General features: G+C 36.0%; 4 protein-coding genes across 5 annotated transcripts in view; 2 read left to right on the plus strand and 2 right to left on the minus strand.

Annotated features, from left to right (window-relative positions):
* The window catches only part of gnas (GNAS complex locus), a 43,006-nt gene extending 37,460 nt beyond the window's left edge, over positions 1-5,546 (minus strand). Inside the window, exon 1 of one of the 2 annotated variants that reach the window (XM_051896232.1) lies at positions 4,877-5,546. In XM_051896232.1, the coding sequence (XP_051752192.1) occupies positions 4,877-5,132 (256 nt within the window). In that variant the 5' untranslated portion in view covers positions 5,133-5,546. The remainder of the gene's footprint in view (positions 1-4,876) is intronic. The other variant, XM_051896233.1, reaches the window with a different exon arrangement.
* Positions 5,547-7,399: 1,853 nt separating this feature from the next.
* Positions 7,400-13,304, plus strand: tubb1 (tubulin, beta 1 class VI). The gene is made up of 4 exons (XM_051897564.1): positions 7,400-7,559; positions 8,294-8,402; positions 8,783-8,893; positions 11,028-13,304. Exons 1-4 carry the CDS (start codon positions 7,503-7,505, stop codon positions 12,158-12,160), a joined length of 1,410 nt encoding a protein of 469 aa, XP_051753524.1. The 5' UTR covers positions 7,400-7,502; the 3' UTR covers positions 12,161-13,304.
* Positions 13,305-13,638: 334 nt separating this feature from the next.
* Positions 13,639-14,474, minus strand: atp5f1e (ATP synthase F1 subunit epsilon). Its single transcript, XM_051897565.1, has 3 exons — positions 14,306-14,474; positions 13,938-14,062; positions 13,639-13,775 (listed from the first exon to the last, which is right to left on the minus strand). The coding sequence occupies exons 1-2, from the start codon at positions 14,335-14,337 to the stop codon at positions 13,939-13,941; spliced, it is 156 nt and encodes a 51-aa protein (XP_051753525.1). The 5' UTR covers positions 14,338-14,474; the 3' UTR covers positions 13,639-13,775; position 13,938.
* A 713-nt stretch (positions 14,475-15,187) lies between these two features.
* chmp4ba (charged multivesicular body protein 4Ba) lies at positions 15,188-24,068 on the plus strand. Its single transcript, XM_051895980.1, has 5 exons — positions 15,188-15,531; positions 18,465-18,642; positions 18,873-18,987; positions 19,786-19,906; positions 22,774-24,068. Exons 1-5 carry the CDS (start codon positions 15,348-15,350, stop codon positions 22,836-22,838), a joined length of 663 nt encoding a protein of 220 aa, XP_051751940.1. The 5' UTR covers positions 15,188-15,347; the 3' UTR covers positions 22,839-24,068.
* Positions 24,069-25,646: the final 1,578 nt, after the last annotated feature.

Genomic DNA, 25,646 nt, shown 5'->3' on the forward strand with positions numbered 1-25,646 from the left:
CTTTCAAGGAAAGAGGTAATTCTGGGAATTAGTTGCCATCTCCTTGTCTATTGTTATATTAAGAACTGCATGCCTTCCTCAAGATTTTAAGATCTGCTGAGACCCGAAACAAAAAAGCTATTGTTAGCAGTGTGCAAATCAACATGATAAAGTTTCGGCATGCATTATAGACGATTTGGCTTAATTTAGTTGTGTGTAGCCAGAGGTTAACAGCCACTGACTCTATTAAAAACTGGATGTGGATTGTGTTGAATGTCTTTTGGCATGCCCTGCATGAAGTTACATGATCAACAGTGGACTTCTTATGAGTCCATTCATCTGATTTCATGCAATATTTCATCCTTCATGAGAGGATGTGATTCTGTTTAAGTGAGCAATTACACCATGCAATCACTTAAACTAAGAAATTACTCTTGTGGGCTTGCAGCTGTGAGCAGTGAGATCCAGCTTCAACAACAGAGGCAGCAGTCAAAAGCGGCCACATCAAAAGAGTTAAGCTAAGAAAAATTTCATTGAGGTCAATTTTGAGTTAAAACGACAAATTATTATTAAAGCCCATAAGCAGGAAGAACGCATTCTATAGACACACTTCATAACCACACTTCCTTTTTAGACGAGCCGACATATCATGCTTCATATCAAGCGCCATAAAACACAAACATGCAGAGATCGTTTTCCTACATTCTAAGGTTGCAACAATCAGCTTTGTATGTGTGTGTCATCTGTTTTTGAACCGAGCACCCGCATGACTAGAGTATTTTGGTCACAGAGCTTAACAGTTTCTTCGTTTGTGTCGTCGGGCTGCCCTCCTTTTCTTGTGTAACTTGTTAAAAGAAGAAGAGCTCTCATAAAGGTAGCGGCATATGAGGCCTTGTGTAATACTGCTTTATCAAACCATGCATGGCTGCTCTAACGCTGTTTACACCTCCAAGAAAAGCCAAAGGGGGAAATCCAACAATTCAGTGAGTCTGAGAGAAAAAATAAGGCATTGATGCTAGGAATTTCTTGGAATACATAACACCTTTAAATATAGAATCAACATGTATTCCAGTCAGATGGGCATACCCTTATGAAAAAGAAGTTTGCTATTATTATACTTCTTTTAAACTAAAAATACTTTCAGTCTACTTTTTATATACTTCTTCTCAGAAATATACTTTATGTACTTCTTGGACACTTAAAATTGCACTAAAGTATAGTGACTTATACTGACAGAAAAGTCTGAGTATATTAGGCCTGTACTTGTAATCAACCTTTTGATTGAGATATACTTAAAAGTATAATTAGGTAGTATTCTAAGAATACTTAGCTTGTAGTTGTTTAAACGTTTAATGGAGTAACCTATTAAATATACTTTTTCACATTGTTTTACATATTACATATACATTGTATTAAAATATTGATTTATAAAGAAAACACATATGTTTCTAGTCTAGTTCTGAGTATCTGAATTTTTGTGTAGGCTAGTCTACTTGTAGTGTACATAGGAATTCACTTCAAATCTACTTTACTCTTTCCCCACCACTGACTGAATTTTCCAGCTATAAGTGTTTCACTGTTATAAGATAGGGGGCGTTATTACGCATCTTCTGAAAGAGTGCAGAATCTCGGATCAAAACACAGGAGAAGAAGAAGCTGAAACAAGTGATAGAAAATTGCTCATGCAAATGTAAAATAATGCGATCATCAACATTAAACAGCATGGAAATCAAAACTGCCTAACTTTACTAAATGATATGTCGACCCAGGACGAGATGAACTCGATCTACTCCATCTATGTTTTGAACATTGTTCTGAATCCCATCCGGACAAAGTCTTTGACAAAAATGCAATTTTCTCAGCTTTTTATTTAAAATGTTGCCTTTTATTATGAAACTTTCCCACATTCAAGTGTTGATTAAAAAAGGGATGCATGAAGCTAGAGTAAACTATTTTTAAAATTAAAGTAGTTAAAGGTATTTTTCAAGTATAAAAATTAATACCTAAATAGGAACGTAGTAGTATACTTTAAGTGAAAAAATAATATATAAAAATTGAACTATAAGTACGATGTTATGTTCACTTAAAGATATATACTTGCAGTATAAAACCACTAAACTAGTAGTTTACCGAGTGTATACTTCAAAGTATACTTTCATAAACTAAAAAAAATATACTACCCCCTGGTTTCACAGACAAGGCTTAAGCTAGTCCCAGACTAAAATGCATATTGTAGCACAACTGAAAGCAACTTCCACTGACATATCTTAAAATATGTCAGTGGCATTGTTTTGTCTCAAGATGCACACCAGTAATGTTTTTTTTCTACGGCAAGTTTATAAAATCTACTTAAATGTCCTAATTGAACTAAGGCCTAATCGTGGCTTAGGCTAAGCCTTGTCTGTGAAACCAGGCCTACAAGTATTGAAATAGTAAACTACTAGTATACAGTCAAACCAAAATTTATTCAGACACCTTGAAAATTTCATTCATTAATATAGTTTATTCACTATAGTTTAAAAAAATGGTAATAAAATATGATAAGATCTCAGAGTTGAACTGTGTCAGAAAGAATTTATCTTAATTATGTTAGATAACACTTAAGCAAAACATGGTCAGGTCAAAGTGTCTGAATATTTTTTGGTTCCAAATTTTTATCAGTTTTACTGGTAGTCCACTGTATGAAGAATTTTTGGGTATAATATGTCACAGTTTACTTTATTTTGCTATCCTCACTTACATAAATGAACTATAGTGTCCTGCACCCACTAGTAAAAATATATCAAAAATGTCTGAATAATTTTTGGTTTGACTGTAAGTTCATGCATTACAAATGAGAAACGTAGTTGTGAACTAGTTGTGCACTTAAAGTTTACTACTGTTACACTTATAGTTATAGTACACTTAAGCATATACTTGTTTTTATTTACTAAATTGGGCCAATTTAGTCCCAAGCAGTATTGAAATAGTACACTTACAAGTTTACTACTAGTACATTGATATTAGTATACTTACTACATAAAGTAGACTTTAAAATATATTTGAACATTACTTTAGTATACTTTATAATATGAACTTGAAGTATACTTCTTTTTCGTACGGGTAGATATATCTCATCTTTTGGTTTACAGAAAGTATTCGGTGGCACTTGGTTTTTATCCAAAGAGGAAGTTGCCACTTGACTACTGCAGAAGTAGTCGGAAGGGGAAAAAATAATAAGATGTATATGCCACAGGAATAGCACTGCAGTTTCAGAAAATAAAATAGACTTCCGAAAACAGTTTCACTTCACTTTTGTACAATTTCAGACTAGAATCAGAAGAATGTCTAAATGTATGTTCTGCAAAAAATGTCTGAGTTTTTTTGGTCTTGATTACTCTTGTTACTAATTATTTTACTCTTTGTTAACACACGCACACACACACAACAAGTAGGGCCAGTTTAGCTGCCACAGATTAGATCTTGACCAGATGTTTTCACTGTTAAGACAATTCATGACAAGTCTAAGTTAAAGCACTCAGTCCGTATAAAACTAAAAATTACTTTAAATGCTTTTTTTGCATTGTATACATTTTAGGGAACATATTCAAAATAGCGGTCAATTAATTTGCATTTTTCAGTGACCGACAAAAAACAGGGTGACCATAGTTTCCACCAGAATACCACAAAACAACAGACACTTTCCATGGACAGAGAAAAAATAGGACCTGAAACTTAAACAAAAGTGATCATTTCATTTTCTTTTTCAACAAGTGGTCAGTGAAAGAAGGCACTTTGTTTTTTATATATTGTCTATGGATTTGCAATTTTTACAATGTCTAAAAACAGATTAAGATTTATGTGAATTTATATTTTCTATCAGTAAACACTGAATGAACAACAAAATTAAATCAACAAAATGTACAAAAGTTATAAATAAATAAATGAATGAACCTATGAATGAGAGAATGGGTAACACAAATTTTCACACTTCAAAAATGTAATAAGAAAAGAGATAGCACAAACAACTCTTCTAATGCAGAAGAGGTTATGGGGAACTTTAACTGAAAAAAGAATGCATTGATGCAACTTCTGAATTCCACTAAAATAGTAAATCTGGTTATTTGCTTAATGTCTTCATAAAACAGGAGACAGAAGGAGCGGGACAGGAAATAACTATTTATAAAACACTTTTGAACACTTGGAACAAACTCCACCCACAAGAATTACATAACTAATTCCTCTACCTAGAGAAGCAGAACCTAAAAAATAAGATTTAGTCAACATTACAACTGAAGAATCAACGCAAATGATGGAATAAAAATAAAAGCTTCACGTTTCTGCCTTGCCTAGCCTTGACTTCCATTGTAAGCATATTACTGTAAATGCAATTGTAATCTGGTAATCAACAGCAGGCCACAGATGCTCTCCATTGATGCTTGTATTTAACTCAAAATAGTCTTTTTAGTCATGATGCCCAGCATCTGTATAAGGTCTAAATATAATTTATCAGTACAATAAATTAAATATCAATCAACAGGTTACATACAGTACGTCAAAATTATCGAATGGTTTTAATTGTTATATACAGTGGAAAAGGTCAACTCCCTAAAGTGGTAACGTTACAGGCCAAAATCACCATTTTAAGCAACTTTGACGCATTTAAAACCAGTTACTTTTTTTTTATTATCTTGTGCTAATTTTTATTTTAGACTCACAAAAATCACGCCATTAATATCGCTGATGCTTAAAAAACTACTACAGTATTTAGGTTGAAATGGTGGTTACCATGGTAACGTGTTTTAAGGGGCCAGCAGCCACAAACTTTACGTTAGCTTCATCAGCTTGTGGCTGCTCTTATTTACCTCGACTGACAGCAGATAAAGTAGTCGCACCATCCCAGAAACTCGTCTCTTACCTAACAGCAGCAGCCTGTGCGTTTGCTTGTACTCTCTCTTCTCCGCTTTCAGGGTCTTGTCAATGTTTCGACTCCGTTTATTCTCCGCTTTGACCCGCGCCCTCTCCTCCACTCGCCGCCGCTCCCTGAGCTGCGGGTCACAACTGTCCGAATGGCCGGACTCGGCATCTATCCCGGGGTTCGCACCGGTCCGTCCGCTGGTGTATGTGATAGCCGATTGTGATAACCTAGATCTGAAGCTGTGACACATCCCCATGGCCAATGCTGGGATCGAACCGTGAGGTGTTTAACATCCGAATGGAACAGTCATGTAGGATAAGAACACCATGATGATGATGATGATGATGGATATCCAGGTCAGGTGGAGAGAAGGCTCTCTATCTCTTACAGCCTTATCGCTCAGGCTTTCCAAAGGTGTCAGTTAGCCTCATCGGGTTTTCCCTCAGGTTCTGATATGGACAGGAGTGAACTTTGACCTGACACGCATAGCGTACTTTTCACTGTTTGTTATTCTTGCTCTACTATTTCTGGACGCCGCTCCAAGTCCCTCCTTGTCCGCTGGAGCTCTCGCCGGTCCTCTCGCTCTCGCGTGCTGATCTGAGATCAGTTCCCTGCCGTAACTTTTGCACAGCGTTACATTTTCATGAGCAGCAGGGGGAGGTCACTCGCTCCGTGACGTTGTTTAAATATTTGCGGCTTCACAGATTATTTTAAGGGAGATGAAAAACTTTTTAAATGAATTACATAATATATTATAATTGTAATTAAATTCCGTAAATATAGAAATAAATATTTATGTAAATTTATAATAAAATTTACACTTACAGAGTGAAACGAAGTATTTATTTCAATTATTCCCCCTGGCGGTAATATTGTCTTGGTTGTTATTCATAGTGTTGTATAATGTTGTTGTTCATTGAAAAAAAGGTCACTCAGTGACGTCACGGGGAAAAAACTCCAATCACAATTTTACAGTTTTGTAAACAATTTATTTCCTTTATCTATGTATAGATGTATTATATCATTGTTATTATTAATAATTTGTTTTAATTTTGTTATGATATATTTTATTGTATTCTATTTTATATTGTTTTATAATGTACATTGTTATTACTGTAGATAGATAGATAGATAGATAGATCTTTTGGAAGTATAGGGTGCAAAAAATTTTAACACTTGTAATAATAATATCCTGTAGGTGGCGTTATTGTACACCATCATGCAAGTTCATGACAAACTTGACGGCTTAAAATTATTTTTAGATAAATTGCACAGTATACCAGAAGCATCATGCGCTTATTGAGTGCATACTTGTGTGTGTGTGTGTGTGTGTGTGTGTGTCTCTTTGAGTGTGTCTGTGTGTGTGGGGGGGGGGACCAGGTTAAATAGGGGTGAATTCAGGTTGATTGGGACACTTTTTCCCAGTCATCTCAATGGCAAAAAGTGTCCAAATCACCCTGAATTCACCCTAGATAAAGTGCATAATGTCTTATTTTCTATAGGTTATCATGTTATGAATCCAAATGTTTTGACATGTCACAAGTTGAATGAAATATTCTGAATAAAAGACTCAATATATAAAAGAGAAGCTGACTCTCTTGCCCTTTATCGTTCGCTTTCTCTCATTCCCCCTCTTGATTTGCTCTTTCTGTTTGATTTCCCTTAATAAAATGACTCGTAATTATGAAAGACCTCATTGTATCTACAGATCTGACACAGTTTGTACAAACACCACAGCACTTTGCTAAATAAATGACCGCTCTCCTGTTTCTTGGAAGGTTGAATAACTCGCACAATAGCTTGCCTTCTGTTCTTAATCTGTCCTACAACATGCCTCATGCACTGACATTATCTACAACAGTGCCTTCGCTTCACACTTTCCCTTGGCTTCGGGTCTTTTGAGCAAATAAGTACTTGTGGTTTATCTTAACTTATATTATTCACCGTTGTTTGGATTTTGACAGTCAAGAATCACCTTAATGAATGATGGAAAGATTAATTATTGAGTTAATGTTTAAATGTAGGTTAAAACAACAAACAGTTCTTGTGAAAACTACTTTGAGCAGTGGCATCTGTTGGTAAAATATAAATCTGCATATATGCTGGCCTCCAAATTAAAATTCCAGACCATTAAGATGTAAAAATATACACTGTACAGAAATACAAACTTCAACATAAACAAACTTTAACTCTTGTTGCAGGAAACACTGAGACAATGAGCATGTGGTCTGACGGTCTGTCACTGCATTGCACCAGATAGGGCCTGCAAGAGTCTTATCATGAACACCAGAGACAGTGACTGGTCAAAGCTCATGATGATAGGACTTTTCATCCCTCTTTTGAAATATTAAAATGTTAACTATTATTAAATACTTCATAAATATCATCAATTTGGTCATTCATAGTGTGCTAAGCTTTGGCTCTACAACACAGTTGTTGTTCTTCACTGAAAATCATAAGTTTCTTCTGCTAGCTTGCTAATTCAGTGTCACACTGACTAGTACGTTATGTGGCGTATGGGTGACTCCCTCTTAATGATGTCATCACTGGTGTTACACACACAGTGGGCACCTCAGACTCACGGTCAAGGCTATTTCTGCTCTTTCAGCTTGTCAAATTTATCATTATGCGTGAGATTGTGCATCTACAGATCGGACAGTGTGGGAATCAAATCGGCTCAAAGGTGCGATGCCTCAAAATATGTATTTTTATGTATATTTTTATGATTAGTAGCTGCATTATCATCTTAAACTCAACTTAATTCAAGCTAGAGAATCAGAGAAATGAGCATGCATTTCTTTATTAGGAGTATTTTTTGTAGTTTATTTATTCATTTGTTTTTGTCATACTTTTCTTTCATTATTATAGTATCTTTTGGAGTTTACTTATTTTGAACTGTTTCTGCTAGTGGCTAAATCTTTCAGCAATGTGGCTTCAGTTATAACCTATGGCAAAAACTTGTCTGTACTACTATGTTTAAAGTATATTTAAATAAATAAGATTTATTTTTAATATGTATTTTTAAACTGAATAAATATTTAAAATGATGGTACGTGCGGTCATAGGGTGTTCACCCTAGTGTGGTCTACTGTAAGATAAGAGACACAGAGCCTCCTCTGACGGGCTAGGCCTTCTTTATCATAGAAATGAGCTCCGCGGCCTGTGAATTTCAGAGTGATATATGCTGTAGAATTGTGGTAAAAAAAAAAAAATGGAATGGCATCCGGAAGAACAAGTGGAAGTCACTTAAACTCAACTGATAAGTCGGTTGTTAAAGGTCTGGGCTGTTTTTGTCATTTGAAATCCAAGGTTTCCTTCAGTACTGAAGATATCAGTTTGATCAGATCAAAATGTAATAAATGGGAGAAAATATTTTGACTAAGTTTCAAGCTAAAAAGTGTTTCAATGTATTTGCAGTTCTGGGAGGTGATCAGTGATGAACATGGCATTAACAGAGCAGGAGCATATGAGGGCGACATGGCCCTTCAGCTCGAGAGGGTCAATGTGTACTTCAATGAAGCTCATGGTATGCAGACCTTCATATTATATGTTCTCTGATTGTATACAGTCGACACATTTTTTTTTTTTTTATCGAATGCAATGACATTTATACATTTTTAGTGCATAAACAAATGTCTATATTATATGACATATATCTATGTAATATTTAGTCTAGTATTGGGTTGTATTTTAGGATTTTATTTTGTATTGCAATGCATCTCGTGTTAATTTAAATACAACCTGTATTTCTGGCATTTTTGTTATTATTGTAAATTGTGAGTTATATATTTTAACAATCATACTCAGCTATCTTTATCTGGTAAGTGGGGCAATCTTGCAGTCGAGGTGCACAGTAACTTCCTATAACAAAATTCAAAATGACTAAGATGTTTCATTGCCTGTCAGGTGGCAAATATGTTCCAAGAGCATTGTTAGTGGACCTGGAGCCAGGCACTATGGACAGCGTGAGGGGCAGCCACATAGGACAGCTCTTCAGACCTGATAATTTTATACACGGTGAGTCTACAATCATCTACAATAAATACATTATTTAGGCACCATGTGGGTTGATTTAAGCTTTTGTTCTCATCTCATATAAACTATAAATAGGGTTGGTTTCGTCACTTCTGAAACATACACTCTTAAAAATAAAGGTTTTAAAAGAGGGGTTTCACAGTGATGCCATAGACCAGGGGTTTCAACTCTGGTCCACTTTCCTGCAGAGTTTAGCTCCAACCCTAATCAAACACACCTGAACAAGCAAATCAAGGTCTTCAGGGTTACTAGAAACAGTCCAAAATCGCATACTTTCTTGAGTAGGCACTTATTTTGAATAAGTAATTACTTCACGACCACTAAAAAAGTATGTTCTGTATAGTATAATGTGTATTAATGTACACATGATACTTTTCATAATCATGTGACCTACCAGCGTCAGTTGTGTCGCTTCACCGCCATTCACAAATCCTCTCCCGTGGCCTCATTGGATAGTAAATTGTCCATCGTATGCACACTTCAGAATCTCACCATAAGTAGTAGGTCATTCTGGGAAATTTTTGCCTACTCTTTAATAAATACTGTGAATTCGGACATACTTCTTTGGTCACATACTGTTTTTCACTTGCTGTATAGTAGGGAAGTATGCAAGCCAGAGGGTGCATCTCAATCAGTTCCCTAGGTCGTGAATCATTATATCGTGTACATGAATTTGTTCACTGGTAAGGACAGTAAGGATGGTGGCTCACTACACATTGGGACACTGATGATGACAACAATGTCCTCGTTGTACAACGTCACTAATGGAATTTATGAACAACAGCAGAACTCATATTTTTCTGTTATTTATAGTACGTTATAATAAATACTTTGATTGTTACATATGCCTGTACCATTTCAGCCATTGATTAATTATACGTTTTAGCTAGATTATGTTCAGTGCCTGTCTAGCAATGTATGTTCATGCTGAAATAGTATTAAATAACAGTTTGTTTTTTTCTCAAAACATCTATCGCGTGTGTGAGTTGGCTGATTTATGTTTTGTGCTTCAGAACTTCCGTTAAGGGAACATAGTGAGCGTCGACGCTCCCTGGTTTTCACAATGCATTGTGGGACTTTTTAGGGAGCAAACTTTTCAGTGCACTGGAAGTATTTTGCGATTGAGACAGCCCTTAAAATGGCCAACTCCCCGATCGATCGGTGCCCTGACTACTGAACTATGGAGCTGACTGAGACGCACCCAGTGATGGTCTTAATATTGAGAGATACCAGGGTCCGTGGCTCTGCCACTGGAGTAAGCGTAACGGCCAACTTGGATCATGTGTGCCTTTATAACCAATCACATTACAGCCTTGACGTCATTGAATTTCTGTCAGAGTTGTACGACAGTCAATAGCTGTATCCAAAACCGCTCCTTATCCACTATATAGTGCACTATATCGGACGTCGGCCATTTTGACCGAATTCCGTCCAAATTCTGAGTGAACGACTTCATTCCCTACTTTCATTCACTACTTGCAGATATAGAGCTCTCAAATGCCATACACTATATAGGGATTAGTGAATGAGTGAACGAGTGAGCGGTTTCGGACACAGCTAATCACTGTTTGCGGATACCATAGAAATGAATAATAAGTGCTGTAAACTGAATCCTATTTGTCGCAAAATTTATAAAACAGCTTTTTTTCATTGTAAACTCTACAAATAGATCAATCCAAAATGAATATTTAAGAGCAAACATTAGCTGATTCATTAAATGATAAGCTGTTTTCCCACAAAAGCAGTTAATTCAGCGTAGTGAAGCCTCTCCTCCATTAAAGGAGGACATCCATTAAAAAAAATGGCCTCTCGTCATCTCCCTGCGTACCGCAGCATTGCACTTTTTTTTGCTTACCTTGGAGGCTTGCCTTAAAGTGGCTTTGCTAGAAAGTTGCAGGTAGGTAATTTTAATCAAGATTGCAGGTAAACTCAGTAGGAAAGTGGATCTGGAGGGCCAGAGTTGAGAACTCCTGCCATAGAAGAACCATTTTTGGTTCTCAAACTCTAAAATCGATTGACAGATGAGTTCCTTCAGGAACATTTCTAACATGGCACAATGCCATAGTGTATGCCATAACGTCATTCCTGATGCTGTTTTCTCTCTGTAAATGTAAAGGCAATTCTGGAGCTGGCAATAACTGGGCCAAAGGTCACTATACTGAGGGCGCAGAACTTGTGGAGCAGGTTGTGGATCGTGTCCGTAATGAAGCCGAGAGCTGCGACTGCATGCAGGGGTTCCAGTTCGTCCACTCTCTAGGTGGTGGCACTGGTTCGGGAATGGGTACCTTGATTATCAATAAGATCCGAGAGGAGTACCCTGACCGCATCATGAATAGTTTCAGCATAATGCCCTCGCCAAAGGTCTCCGATACAGTAGTGGAGCCGTATAACGCGACCCTATCAATTCACCAACTGATTGAGAATACAGATGAGACATTTTGTATTGATAACGAAGCACTGTACGATATCTGCTTTCGCACTCTCAAGCTCACGACACCAACTTACGGAGATCTCAACCACCTCGTATCCCTCACCATGAGCGGGGTCACGACCTCCCTCCGCTTCCCAGGTCAACTGAACGCTGACCTTCGGAAGCTGGCCGTCAATATGGTGCCCTTCCCGCGTCTCCATTTCTTCATGACTGGTTTCGCTCCTCTCACAGCACGTGCAAGCCAACAATACCGTGCTCTAACGGTGCCCGAGCTCACCCAGCAGATGTTCGACTCCCGTAACATGATGACCGCGTGCGACCCACGTCGAGGACGCTATCTGACAGTGGCGGGCATTTTCCGTGGTCTCATGTCCACTAAGGAGGTCGATGAGCAGATGCTCGCCATTCAGCAGAAGAACAGCAATTACTTCGTGGAGTGGATCCCTCACAACGTCAAAGTGGCCGTTTGCGATATCCCGCCACGAGGCCTCAAAATGGCCTCCACCTTCATTGGAAACAACACCGCCATCCAGGAGATATTCAAACGCATAGGGGAGCAGTTTTCGCTCATGTTCCGACGCAAGGCCTTCCTGCATTGGTACACGGGGGAGGGCATGGATGAGCTGGAGTTCACAGAGGCGGAGAGCAACCTGAATGATCTGGTTTCAGAATACCAGCAATATCAGGATGCCACAGCCGATATGGATTACGACGCAGAAGATGAAGTGGCAGAAGAGGAGGGTCTGCCATCAACAGTACACAGCACTCAAGCAGAGATTAAGACTGAAGTGGTCACTGAAACTTCTGTCAGCGAATGACGCGTGGGCTTTAATGAATATAGCATGAGTGGATCTGATTTTGTCAAGAGTGAGAACATTCAGTGGCCCCAAAAAGTTTTTAGACACTTAAAATGGATGTTATGAATTACATTGCATTAGATATAAAATATTAAACCAAGGGGCATCTGAACCAACAGAGCTTCAAATATAACAATCACAAAGTGTTATTTTGAACATCATTTTATTATTTTCAACCTATTGAAATGTATTTTTATATTTTATGAAATTTAATGACACTGTGCCTCAAGTGTTCAAATACTATTTGGAGCCACTGTACATTGCAAACTGTGAAATATTTCTGACCTCCAAGGAGAAAATGATGAATTACACAAATACAAATAAGACATAAAATAGATTCAAAATTCAAATATAATTTTCTAATCTTTCAAATATAATTTCAAGCAGATGTACACTACTGTTCAAAAGTTTGGGGTCAGATTTTTGTACCCAGGTGAAAAAAGTACACTTCCATAATGTACTTAAAGTTCTCTATTTTCACGCACTATTTTTGTACTTAATATACTAAAAATTCTTCTTTAGTACTTTTCAAGATAATCTTAAGAACATCTAATTGTAATGTTACCCAACTGTGCTATTTTGAGACACCATGAATATGAACTAAAATGTGCTTTTAACATACTATCTCTCTACATCCCCAGAGAACACAATACTATTTCTGTATGTTCTGTAACAATTGAAGAAACTTAATGGAAAAATAGACAGTCAAAACTTTTTCTCATTTGTGTGGTGTAATAGTACTATATATAGGCTTAAATTCTTTTGTCATTATTTTTTTTAATATATTAAACAAAGGCTACATTTCTGTTTCTGTTAATTTTGCTCTTCCTTTAATAAAAGCATGCTATTAATATAAAATACAACTGTTTCAAAATATATTTGATGTATCTGCATACTTCAGTGTTTATATTTATAATGCTAAGAACTTATTTTCCTTTTCATTGTCAATTATGTCAAGCACCCACCAGTTTTCATTTATGAAAGAAAAAAAAAATGTCAAGACAAAGTGTTTTTTGGTCACCAGTAAGCAACAAACTATTCAATTTAAGAGGTTTTACATAATGGAAACACTGTACACATTTTAATAAAATATCAAATACATTAATCTCTGGAAATCCTGCTGCTTTTTTCCATGTAAAACAATAGCTAACACATCTCTGATGTAAACCATATAGCCTGAGAAATATGAAATTATATATAAAGAACATTGATAAGACAAATCTGCTCACATCTTATGCAGAGAACAAATTACTAAAGCTTTAAATAACTACCACACAGCAAACAACTAACGGGTTTAATGTCTCTTTTGACTTTACTAGTACTACTTGCACATAACAAGCAAAACTGATCTGATAAATTAACAGTAATGCTCCCATTTTGCCCAATGCATGCTTGCTAAACAAAGCTCTTTGGAACAAAAACACACATAGTGAAGGCTGTTATAGTTTGAGACTCATAATTTATTATCAAAAGAATACAACTATTTTCATTCAATCAACATTACTGCGGGTCTTGTTGTAAATCCGACAGAGAATGTATATGGAGAAGTTGGGATTGCAGGGTGTAATTACAGCTCCTACAAAAAAAAGAAGAAAAGAAATCAATAACATAGCATAAAATAAAATCTTACATAAAACATGGAACTAAAAAAAATGTAGGTTTGTTAATGCATCACTTTCTACAACTGCAGTACAGTTCAGATAAACACTTGAATTGTTTAAAGGCAAAAGGATCTTACATTATGCAGTCTTCACTTTTGTGACCTTCACATTGGATTCTGCGTTTTTTATCGCCTCAATTTTGATCTGTGGCTTCAGCGCTGCCCGCAAGACCCTGGCGCAGATAGCGGAGTACCTGATGTAACTGAAATGACAAGACAAATATTAAATTAAAGAATAACTCAACAAAATTGCTCTTATGAATATGTGCATTGTGATTCAAATTCAACATGACGCTACTACTATAGTAAAATGCATAGCTATACAGAGCAAGGCCAAACCAAATGTACAGCAAATACAGAGCTTCACGGACTACAGAGCGTACAACAGTTAAAATAGAAATTACACAGCTTTTTATGTTGTTTAATGTTAATTGTCATTCTAGTACCTCAGCCCTGCTTGTCTCCAGTAAGCGACCATTTTTCCGAGCAAATGTATGTCTTTCGTCCGTCAAATGCTGCTATTCGTTTTGATCAAGGACGAGGACAAGGCCTGTGCGTTCGCCGGAATATACGTCATAGGCCAGCGTACAATCGCATTGGCTGGCAAACATGCCAATCATTATACTCTCACCGCTGACCGCGAAGTAGAGTTCAGAACGAAGAGGTTGAATTTTTATGTAATTATATTTTAATAATATTTTGATAAGTTTTATTTGCACAAATGTAGATTGTTTTAAAATTGCTTAAGTTGAAGTTTTGTGGCATTTAAAAATTATTAAAAAAAAAAAATTATTATTAGAGTGACAAAGAAGTCCCTTGAAACTCCCACTTTTTATATATAAACATAATTATTTGATATTATATTCTGAATATACGTATAATATTCAAACAATCTTATTTATTGTCCGATGATTCTGCATAGATTAATTATTATTGGACATTTAATATGATATAAGAATGTATTTAAAATAAGAGGGTTCTTTTATTTTGTAGGAACGCCACGATTGATTGTTTTATGTTTAGTGTTCATATACACTTACGACCTATCAATATTATATTTAATACTACTACTACTACTACTACTACTAATAATAATACATGCTTCAATTGCCCTTTTGCATTTACATTAATAAATCCTACATTATTGTTTTAAATCATGTATAAAAAGTAAATTTAGTTAAAAATGTGTATAAAACCTCCCTAGTTATATTATAATCGTATAATATATATATAATATATATTTTCAAAATATACCAACCCCCATTTGCTACCAACGTGACAGAGCGGAGACGTTCAATACGTCATGACGTGAGTCATGTTCTTGTGACGTGATGATGTCATGCGGCCTGGGTTAGAGAAGAGGAAGCAGAAAACAACAACAAGCCTGTTGGGTCAGTGACAGATAGAAGTCACGCTGAGGTGATCATTCTAGACTAGTAGTCACAAAATCAGTCTTATATCAATCCTTGCTGTCGTCCCGAGGGCAAGATGTCTTTGTTTGGGAAGTTATTTGGTAGCAGTGGGAAAGGGGGTAAATCTGCAAGCCCCCAGGAGGCTATCCAGCGACTGCGAGAAACAGAAGAAATGTTGACCAAGAAACAGGAATTCCTGGAGAAAAAGATCGAACAGGAGCTTGTAACGGCCAAGAGAAACGGAACGAAGAACAAAAGAGGTGAGTGATGAACTGGGTGACCTGGCAATAGATTAGCTGGTTAAATCAGGTTAGGTTAGCAGTGTGAAATGAACTGTTGATAATTGTCACAGCTTCGCGTGCTTGTTTAGTTGTTTTATAGACTCTTTATTTTTACTATGTTGTGTATTAGACAAATTAATTAACTAAAGAATGTATTATGTGTTTTAAACGAAATAATATAATTAATGGACTAATTAAGTCATCGAGAGCTGTCAGAAAACTGGGATATATGGGATATGTTTTTTAAGGACGATCATATGCCTTTAATTTGATAAATTCTCTCCAGCAGTTGACCTTTGACCTTCCCTGGTATCCATGGTGATGACAAACATGTACGTAATGATAGCTGACTCAGGGACTTTCCTCCAGAAGTACTTCAAACAAAATAAAGAAAATAACATATTATATTATTCCTTGATGCTATCTTATCAGTAGATATATTTGCATACCATGTGTGACAAATGTACTTTCTACAATACATCAGTTGAAGATATTGATTCACACTCTCATTTTGGATTAAAATGGACATGACAGAAAAATGTATTAAAAAAAAAAAAAAAAAAACCTTTTAAATTTAGAACCTGATCATATTCTACTTTATTTACAAACCCAAACTTTTCTGAAAATTAAAATTACATCATTAATCTTTTAAGTATTTTAGAAAAATTTTGCACTCACAAGTCAAGAATAGCTCAAAACCCCCTCATATATTACCTTCTGTAACATGAGAACACAAAATTCGAAACGACACGAAAAGAAAACATTCGAAAGATTTTCAAATGTTTGGTTTGCTATGTTTATTCTGTATTATTATTGGTTTTTTTTTTGTTCTTTATCTCATTCTCTGAACTGTTAAATAATGTTCTGTCCTTTTATTTTCTGATTTGACTTTTACTACTGAACTAAATACATTTAAAAAGAAACTGACCGTCTGCTCAGCTCATAGATCAGTATCCCTTTGTCATGGTTTCCATTAGTGTCACTTTCCAGACTGTGTGAATGATGTAACACAATTACAAGAAGTATATTTATAAGGCTGTTTTTTCAGTCCCATCGATACTTCTAGAGATGGCTCCATAAATGATTTTAGTACAACACAAGGGCCACGTTAAAGAGCCATCTGGGTTGTGAGGCCTGTAATTCAACTCCACATTTAAAGTCCCCAGAACAGAGTAATCAATAATTGACCTGATTATCCTATGAGTGCTGCTGGGACATGACAGGTGACGAAGCTGATGGTGTGACTGCTAGGGGTGTGGGACTGATGTGTTGTCATAGTTCACAATTCCAATGCCTTCATGGAAAAAGTGTTTAATATGCATTACCTTTGTGTCAGGTGACGTCTTTGGAATGCCCGTTTTGAACGTGCACATGACGTAACGGTCTGTTGAGGGTTTTATGGAGTTTGCAAACATGATACATTCAGGTCACATTCCATACATTTCATAAACACAGCTGCTGTTTTATCTTCTACATGTGAAGTGACAACTCATTGTTCTGTCAATGTTTAGAATTTAAATCTGTTAAAAGTAAAAATGCAACGTGTTTATGTGCTGACTTTTTATGGGTGATTATCACAAAGAACATGGTCTGAAAAAGACTTTTATTAGGAGCATTATGTTTTTTCTGTGTGACATTACATTCAAATCTAATTTTCCAATGTCCCCCGATTGGGAAAAAAAGTGTGTGTGTATATATATATATATATATATATATATATGTATTAGTGTTATTGATATACTATTAGTCTTTGTTAATATTTTGAATTAGATTTTGTTTTTATATTTGTTATTTATATGTTTTCATTTTAGTTAAAAAGTTTAGTAATTTTGTTGTGTTTTTGTCATTTTTATTAGATTTTTTTTTTTTTTTTTTTACTAAGTATTAGTTTGAGTTTAATTTTAGTTTATTTAGTTTTAGTTATATTAGTACTTAAACTAAACAAAAATAGGAAAGGTTCCTTTTTGGCAACTAGCTAAAATAAAATAAGTTTTAAGTTTTTGTATGTATTTTATTTCATTTAATGTTTATTTTATTTCAAATAATACAAGTTTTTTTTATGGTTTTATTTTTAGTTAACGATAAAAACCCTACTTATAAACACTTTAAAACTGAAATAATACTTTTTTTTTTTTTTTTTTTCATTTTATGGTTATGAGAATGGGTAGTTTTTGCATAATCATTTTGAAAATAATGTCACAATACAAAAAAATCATAATGGTCCTAAAATAGGCTTTTTTATATAATTTCTTTCTTCTCTTCTTTTTTTTTTTTTCTTGTCCTGGTTATGTTCTTCACAGGCTTTGTAGGATTCAACCTTTACAGGAAAAGCATGTCTATACTTGTCATTAATGCATAATTAGGCTGCCAACCAAATTCTCACTAGAAAGCAACAGGCCTTTTTCCTCTTTTTTTTGCAGCTCACTTGCCTGATTAAGTTTGGTGAGTGTGCCTCATTTAACCACACCTGTATTGAGTCCCTAACACTGCACCACTGCTTCTCTGAGAAATATTAACAGTAGTAGACTTTACTTTCCATGGTAAAAACCTTAATCAAATCTGTTCTGGATAAGAGACCTCGTAATTTTAATTTAGTATTGGAAATCTTACGCTGTGGACTTTCCATTTTACCTTTATTGTACATTATTTTCTGTGCAAGCAATTCCTTACTAAAGCATCTTGCACAAATAACTGGGTAATAGCAGGACTGGCAGCCGAGAATGCATGACACTAAATTTTAATTGGAAAAAAGGAGCTTCAAATAAAATCAATTGACCTGTAATTACATACAATAGTGTTCTTTATATAACTCTTTTAATTAAATGTTATGCAATAAAATTCCATGGGGTTCCCAAATTCTCTGTATTTTGTGTTTAAATCATACCATTTACCTTTCTTCCTTTTTGAAACAGCTGCATTACAGGCACTGAAGCGTAAGAAGCGCTACGAGAAGCAGTTAGCCCAGATTGACGGCACCCTTTCTACCATTGAGTTCCAGCGGGAGGCGCTAGAAAACGCCCACACCAACACTGAGGTCATCAAGAATATGGGTTATGCTGCCAAGGCCATGAAGGCTGCCCATGACAACATGTAAGGAGTTTCTTCTTTTTTTATCAGCATTTTCTTCCCTTTTTGTCCCTATCAGCCACAGTGTGCCAAGGTTTTGGGTTTATCATAAACAAGTTAAATTTACCAATGCAAGCTATTGGGATTCTGTATGGTACATTCACATGGTATATAGCTAAATAAAATGTTAAATACATTGGCAGGAGATCATAAAGTTGAGTTTATAATTAAGTCTGTTGTTTGTGTACCTTCAGGGACATCGACAAAGTGGACGAACTTATGCAGGACATCACAGAACAGCAGGAGCTGGCACAAGAAATTTCAGACGCAATCTCAAAGCCTGCTGTTTTCGGGGATGAATTTGATGAAGTAAGATTAAAACAAGAAAACTTCTGAGTTTTCGGGAGTTTACCGTTTACACCTGATATGATAACGTCTGCCTTGGGTGAACTGATCACAAGTGGATAGCACTAAATACAGGTCTAAATGGGTCCAATGCATTTGTGAACCAGTTTCTGAGGTGCTCAGGGAGGCACCGCATCACATTTGTGTTAGAAATGCTTATGCAACAACATCCAAGGACTGCTTACTCATTTAACACATAATATTTGTGTAAAAAGCTGCTGTTATTTGAGTAAGGTAAAACAGTAATATTGTGAAATATTATTACTTAACAGAAGATATAAGTAATATTATTTAAAATAACTGTTCTGTATTTGTATATACTATTTTAAATATATAAGCTGAATTTTCAGCATCATTACTCCAGTCTTCAGTGTCACATCATCCTTTAGAAATCATTATAATATGCTGATTTGCTGCTCAAGAAACATTTCCGATTATTATCCATGTTGAAAACAGTTGTGCTGCTTAATATTTTTTGTGGAAACTGCAATACTTTTTTTCAGGATTCTGTTCAAAAAGAACAGCTTTTATTTGTAATAGAAAACTTTTGTAACATTATGAGTGACTTTACTGTCAATTTTGATCAAATTAATGCATCTTTTCTGAATAGAAGTAATGAAAAAGATTTTTTTCTTTCAAAGCAACTCTTACTCTCCCCAAACTTTTGAGTGGTAGTGTATTAAGTGATGTACATACTCTTAAATCCAATCACATTTGAGAGGCATGTAGTATTAGGTGTAAACGGATTGTGTGTTGTTTCAGGATGAGCTGTTAGCTGAACTGGAAGAGCTGGAGCAGGAGGAGTTGGATAAGAACCTTCTGGAGATCGGAGACAATGTACCACTGCCAAACGTGCCCTCTACATCCTTACCTTCCAGACCAGGTACTAAAGACACACACACACACACTTGTGAAAGTGTCCTCATAAACCATGTTTAAGTTGTAACCTATGTCATTATACACATTTGTGTCCTCATAAACCATGTATACAAGAACACACACACACACACACACACAATGGGTTTCATGTTTTATGACATACTAGGGCTTCTCACACTTGAAATAGTTAACCCTGGGTTATTCAAAACCCCAGGTAAACAGAATCCTGGGTTATCTTGCTTCACGGTTCACACTGCTCATAATTTACCCAGGGTTAACAATTAATTGTATTCATAAGCTGACATTTCACATTTGTACATTCCTAAACCCTGGGTTAACATTCTTATTTGCATATTTGAGGTGTTTACAGTGCCTTGCAAAAGTATTCATACCCACTGAACTTTGTCACATTTTGACATGTTACAACCACAAACAAAAATGTATTTTATTGGGATTGTGAAGTGGAAGGAAAATGATAAATGGTGTCCAAATTTTTTTTACAAATAAATATCTGAAAAGTGTGGCGTGCATTTGTATTCAGAGTCAATACTTGTATTCCTGAGTCAATACTTTGTAGAACCACCTTTCGCTGCAATTACAGCTGCAAGTCGTTTGGGGTATGTCTCTACCAACTTTGCACATCTAGAGAGTGAAATTTTTGCCCATTCTTCTTTGCAAAATAGTTAAAGCTCAGTCAGATTGGATGGAGAGTGTCTGTGAACAGCAATTTTCAAGTCTCGCCACAGATTCTCGATTGGATTTCGGTCTGGACTTTGACTGGGCCATTCTAACACATGAATATGTTTTGACCTAAACCATTCCATTGTAGCTCTGGCTGTATGTTTAGGGTCGTTGTCTTGCTGGAAGGTGAACCTCCACCCAGTCTCAAGTCTTTTGCAGACTCTAACAGGTTTTCTTCTAAGATTGCCCTGTATTTGGCTTCATCCAACTTTCCATCAACTCTGACCAGCTTCCCTGTCCCTGCTGAAGAAAAGCATCCCCACAACATGATGCTGCCACCACCATGTTTCACGGTGGGGATGGTGTGTTCAAGGTGATGTGCAGTGTTAGGTTTCCGCCACACATAACGTTTTGAATTTAGGCCAAAAAGTTCAATTTTGGTCTCATCTGACCAGAGCACCTTCTTCCACATGCTTGCTGTGTCCCCCACATGGCTTGTCGCAAACTGCAAACGGGACATGTTATGGCTTTCTTTCAACAATGGCTTTCTTCTTGCCACTCTTCCATAAAGACCAGATTTGTGGAGTGCATGACTAATAGTTGTCCTGTGGACAGATTCTCCCACCTGAGCTGTGGATCTCTGCAGCTCCTCCAGAGTTACCATGGCTGCTTCTCTGATTAATGCTCTCCTTGCACAGTCTGTCAGTTTAGGTGGACGGCCATGTCTTGGTAGCTTTGCAGTTGTGCCATACTCTTTCCATTTCCGGATGATGGATTGTACAGTGCTCCGTGAGATGTTCAAGGCTTGGGATATTGATTTATAACCTAACCCTGCTTTAAACTTCTCGACAACTTTATCCCTGACCTGTCTGGTGTGTTCTTTGGTCTTCATGATGCTGTTTGTTCACTAATGTTCTCTAACAAACTTCCGAGGGCTTCACAGAACAGCTGTATTTATACTGAGATTAAATTACACACAGGTGGACTCTATTTACTAATTAGGTGACTTCTGAAGGCAACTGGTTCCACTGGATTTTAGTTAGGGGTATCAGAGTAAAGGAGGCTGAATACAAATGCACGCCACACTTTTCAGATATTTATTTGTAAAAATTTTCATTCCACTTCACAATTATGTGCCACTTTGTGTTGGTCTATTTCGTAAAAAACCCAATAAAATAAATTTTTGTTTGTGGATGTAACATGTCAAAATGTGGAAAAGTTCAGTGGGTATGAATACTTTTGCAAGGCACTGTACATAGGCTAGCTAGCTCTAGCATTGCGCATCCTCGTATTGCCAACTGTACTATTGAGTTTATACTGAATGGACATTTCAGACTATAAAGGTAAGAATGAAACGGTCTCTTCTTCACTCAAATTGTAACATTTTCTGTCAGCATTTGACATTTTTCCTCTCAAATGCTGAATTTACTATTTATATACAATGCGCAGTGTTTCTATGACTGTCCTAAGCAGGCAAATATAAGTACGCGATTGGTTGTCTGTTGCTAAGCGTCTAGCATAACATGCTAACATCGCAAAAGCGGTGCTAACTCTGCTCCGGAGCAGGATTTCATAACCCCGGGTAAAAAGCGGCACTAACTCCGCTTCTAAATTTCAAGTGTGAAACGTTCCTTAACCCGGGGTTAAAAGCAGTCTTAAGAACGATGATAACTCAGGGTTAAGCGCAGTGTGAAAAGCCCTAATGATTGTTATACTGTACAAACTGTATATTCTATCCCTTCATCCTAAACCTACTTATCACAGAAAACTTTATGCATTTTTACACTTTTACAAAAACATCACTTAGTATGATTTATAAGCTGTTTTCCTCATTTAGATCAAAACATGTTGACAATGATTTCAGATATTGCCATCTTTGTGGGGAAATTTTGTCCCCATAACATAGTGTTTACCTGAACCACACAAACGCACACACACACACAGTGTTTGGGAACAGACATTTCTTGATTTATAATGGAGCGCAATCTAGTTTTATTGTTTCTTAGTGTGGACAGTGTGTCACACCAACTGCGTGTGTGACTATGTTAGGGAGAGAGACTGTAATTGTTCATAAAAAAAATAAATAGTAACTTATTTAAAATAATAATAGTATAATGTTGTAAATTCAAAAAGTAAGATGTTACTTCACTTGTTTGAATGCAGTTTTTGAATGTCTTTTTCTGATTGCAGCAAAGAAGAAAGAAGAAGAGGATGAGGACGACATGAAAGACCTGGAGGCGTGGGCTGCCAATTAATGCTCGTTCTGCTCCACCGAAACCCATACACACTATATAAAAGACATAAACCTCACTCCGATACCTGTTACTAAAGGACCTGGAAGGACTCTTCAGTATGTTTTACAGTATGACGTCTTTGTCTCTAAAATAGGTTAATATATAAACACACACGAAAGTAAAACAAAAACATAAATGCAGCTGCTCCAAAAAAAAGAAAAAATCTCCTGCCAGGCTTACAGTCGACACACTCATCTAAGCAAGTCTGAGATTTCGCCTCTTTTCTCCTCATCTCTGGACTGTTCTGACATGAAAAAGGCTTGTTGTAGATCAGCGTTTGTGTCCGTTACCTGTAGTCATAACTTCCGTCACAAGGAATCCTCCGCTTGCTCCAAGAAACCAATACACTCGGAAACCCTTTGCACGCAGGGGATGGTGTCTGTAATGCTCTGTCACATTTTTGGAGAAAACATGGTATATTACAAGTTTATTTCACACAATACTCATTGTTCACATGCACACATGCAAGTTTTGTTAAAAGCACTGTAAGCCCTTTTTGATTCTCTGCATCGAGCATTTCAGATGGTGACGCAAGCGCAGGTGCTTCCCACGCCTACGGGACGTCCTAGATCAGCACTTAGGCTTTATGACTACAAGACTTGGTCTCCATTTTAGGGCTGAGGTTGGCACGAAGGTGTCACAATCCACCTTTTAAACATGCATCAAGTTTGAGCAGTGAGAGGCTTCTTCTACTGTACATAGCATCTCTCTTTAATGGCATGATGGTTTACGGTCTCTTGACAGCATGGGATTCCTATATTGAATAGGTCTCTTTACTCAAGAAACATACTGTATTTGAGATAGTTCAGAAGTACTCTTAAGATGTCTTTACACTAGAAGTGGTTTATTGAAATGGGTGTTGTATTAGGGGAAAAAACGACATGGCTTGTTGTAGATTTCAGATTTGTGTCTAATTTTTGAGGTATGAATGCATTCAAACAGATTTCTACCAGGACAGACAGCACAGATTAATGTAATATCATGCTTTATTTTACAGAGTGCACTACTATGATGTTCTGGTACAGTGGTTTTTATTATTTTTCCTCTCCTGAGATTCTATAAAAACATTTATTTATCACTCTGAAGGTTTCACTCACATTGTTTGCTGTTTGTTTGTCATTTTGACACTCGTTTATGTTGTCCTTTTCTGCCTTTCAACTTTACACTTACATTAAAGTTTTGCCAAATTAACACTTCTCTGGATTTTTATTTGCACATTAGATGTTCGTTTTCGTTATTTTCACGCACTTCAAAGCATCAATGTTCAGCTTGAAAACATTTGCATATGTTTTCCACGTATTGAAAATGAATTTGTAGAAATATTATCTCCAGACAAGAGGCCTGAGAGTACATCTTTTTTATTTTAAAATACCGTTACATGCGTACAGTCAGAAATCTTTCAGAGACAATAATGGAATATATTATGGTACTTTTCTGTTTCTTTCTTGAGGTGGAAAGGAAAACTAAGCAACGTGAACTGTGTGTAGTAATGGAAACTGATTTGTACAAGATACGAAAGACAAGCTTCACTATACATTTGTATGTTTTCATTATATTGTAGGTGCTGGATTTGTTATTGTTATATCACTATCATTATCATTATTGCAATTAAAATATTTTTTACTGAGTTTCTAGTGGTCCTGGTACATGACTTAAAGAGTTCAACTAAAACGAGACTTCAGAACAGTAAGAACACATATCTGAAAAAGTTAATCTATATGCACTATGGTTCAAAAGTTTGGGGTCAGTATGATTTTTTTTAAAGAAATTAATACTTTTATTCAGCAAGGACACATTAAATTGATAAAAAGTGACAGTTAAGACATTTATAATGTTGGATGGATTTCTATTCATCAGAGTCCTGAAAAAAATGCATCACGGTTTACACAAAAATATGAAGCAGCACAACTGTTTTTAACATTGATAATAATAATAATAATAATAATAATAAATGTTTCTTGAACAGCAAATCAGCATATTAGAATGATTTCTGAAGGATCATGTGACACTGAAGATTAAGAAAAAATCAAAATATAAAGTACATTTTATATTTAAAATATATTAAAATAGAAAACATTTTAGATTGTAATAATATTTCACAATATTACTTTTACTGTATTTTGATATAAGTAAACGCAGCCTCAAAAGCATTAAAAAAATCTTACCAATCCCAAACCTTTGAAACAGTAACTTGAGTAATAATCTACCTTTTAAATTCAGATCAGACAGTTGCATTTAATAATTTTATGATTGACAGGGTGTTCTGTAAATCTGTCAGTGACATGTACGTAAATCTTCAGTCATTCATGCCTAATTTCATCACACAAAATCACAAACCAGACCATTTTCAGACTGGGGATAAACATGTGGCATATTTTCAGTACATATTGAATGGACTTTATACAGGGGGCCCTAGTGTTATCCAAATAACCCAAAATAAGCCCTGTTTAGCTGAAAATGTTCATAATGGCTCTACTTTACAGGGATTATACTGGGGAAAATCACTCATTCCATATAGCTTTGTAGAGAGTGCAAAGCAACTCAAACTGGTTTTGTCAACAGATCCGTTTTTTAAAAAAGTTTTAAACTGAGACATTTGTGAAAAGTCCAATAAGCAGCTTTGTTCTCACAAGCTCAGATCCGTCCTCGTTATGTTAAATATTAGTAAAACACCAAAAGCCAGTTGAAACTTGTACTTGTATATTATTCAAGACCTCTCCACACACACCTCAAAGCACCGTGAATTCTTATAGGCTACCGTAGGACCAA

Source organism: Ctenopharyngodon idella, chromosome 6 (assembly GCF_019924925.1).
Source record: "Ctenopharyngodon idella isolate HZGC_01 chromosome 6, HZGC01, whole genome shotgun sequence".
Classification (NCBI taxonomy): domain Eukaryota; kingdom Metazoa; phylum Chordata; class Actinopteri; order Cypriniformes; family Xenocyprididae; genus Ctenopharyngodon; species Ctenopharyngodon idella.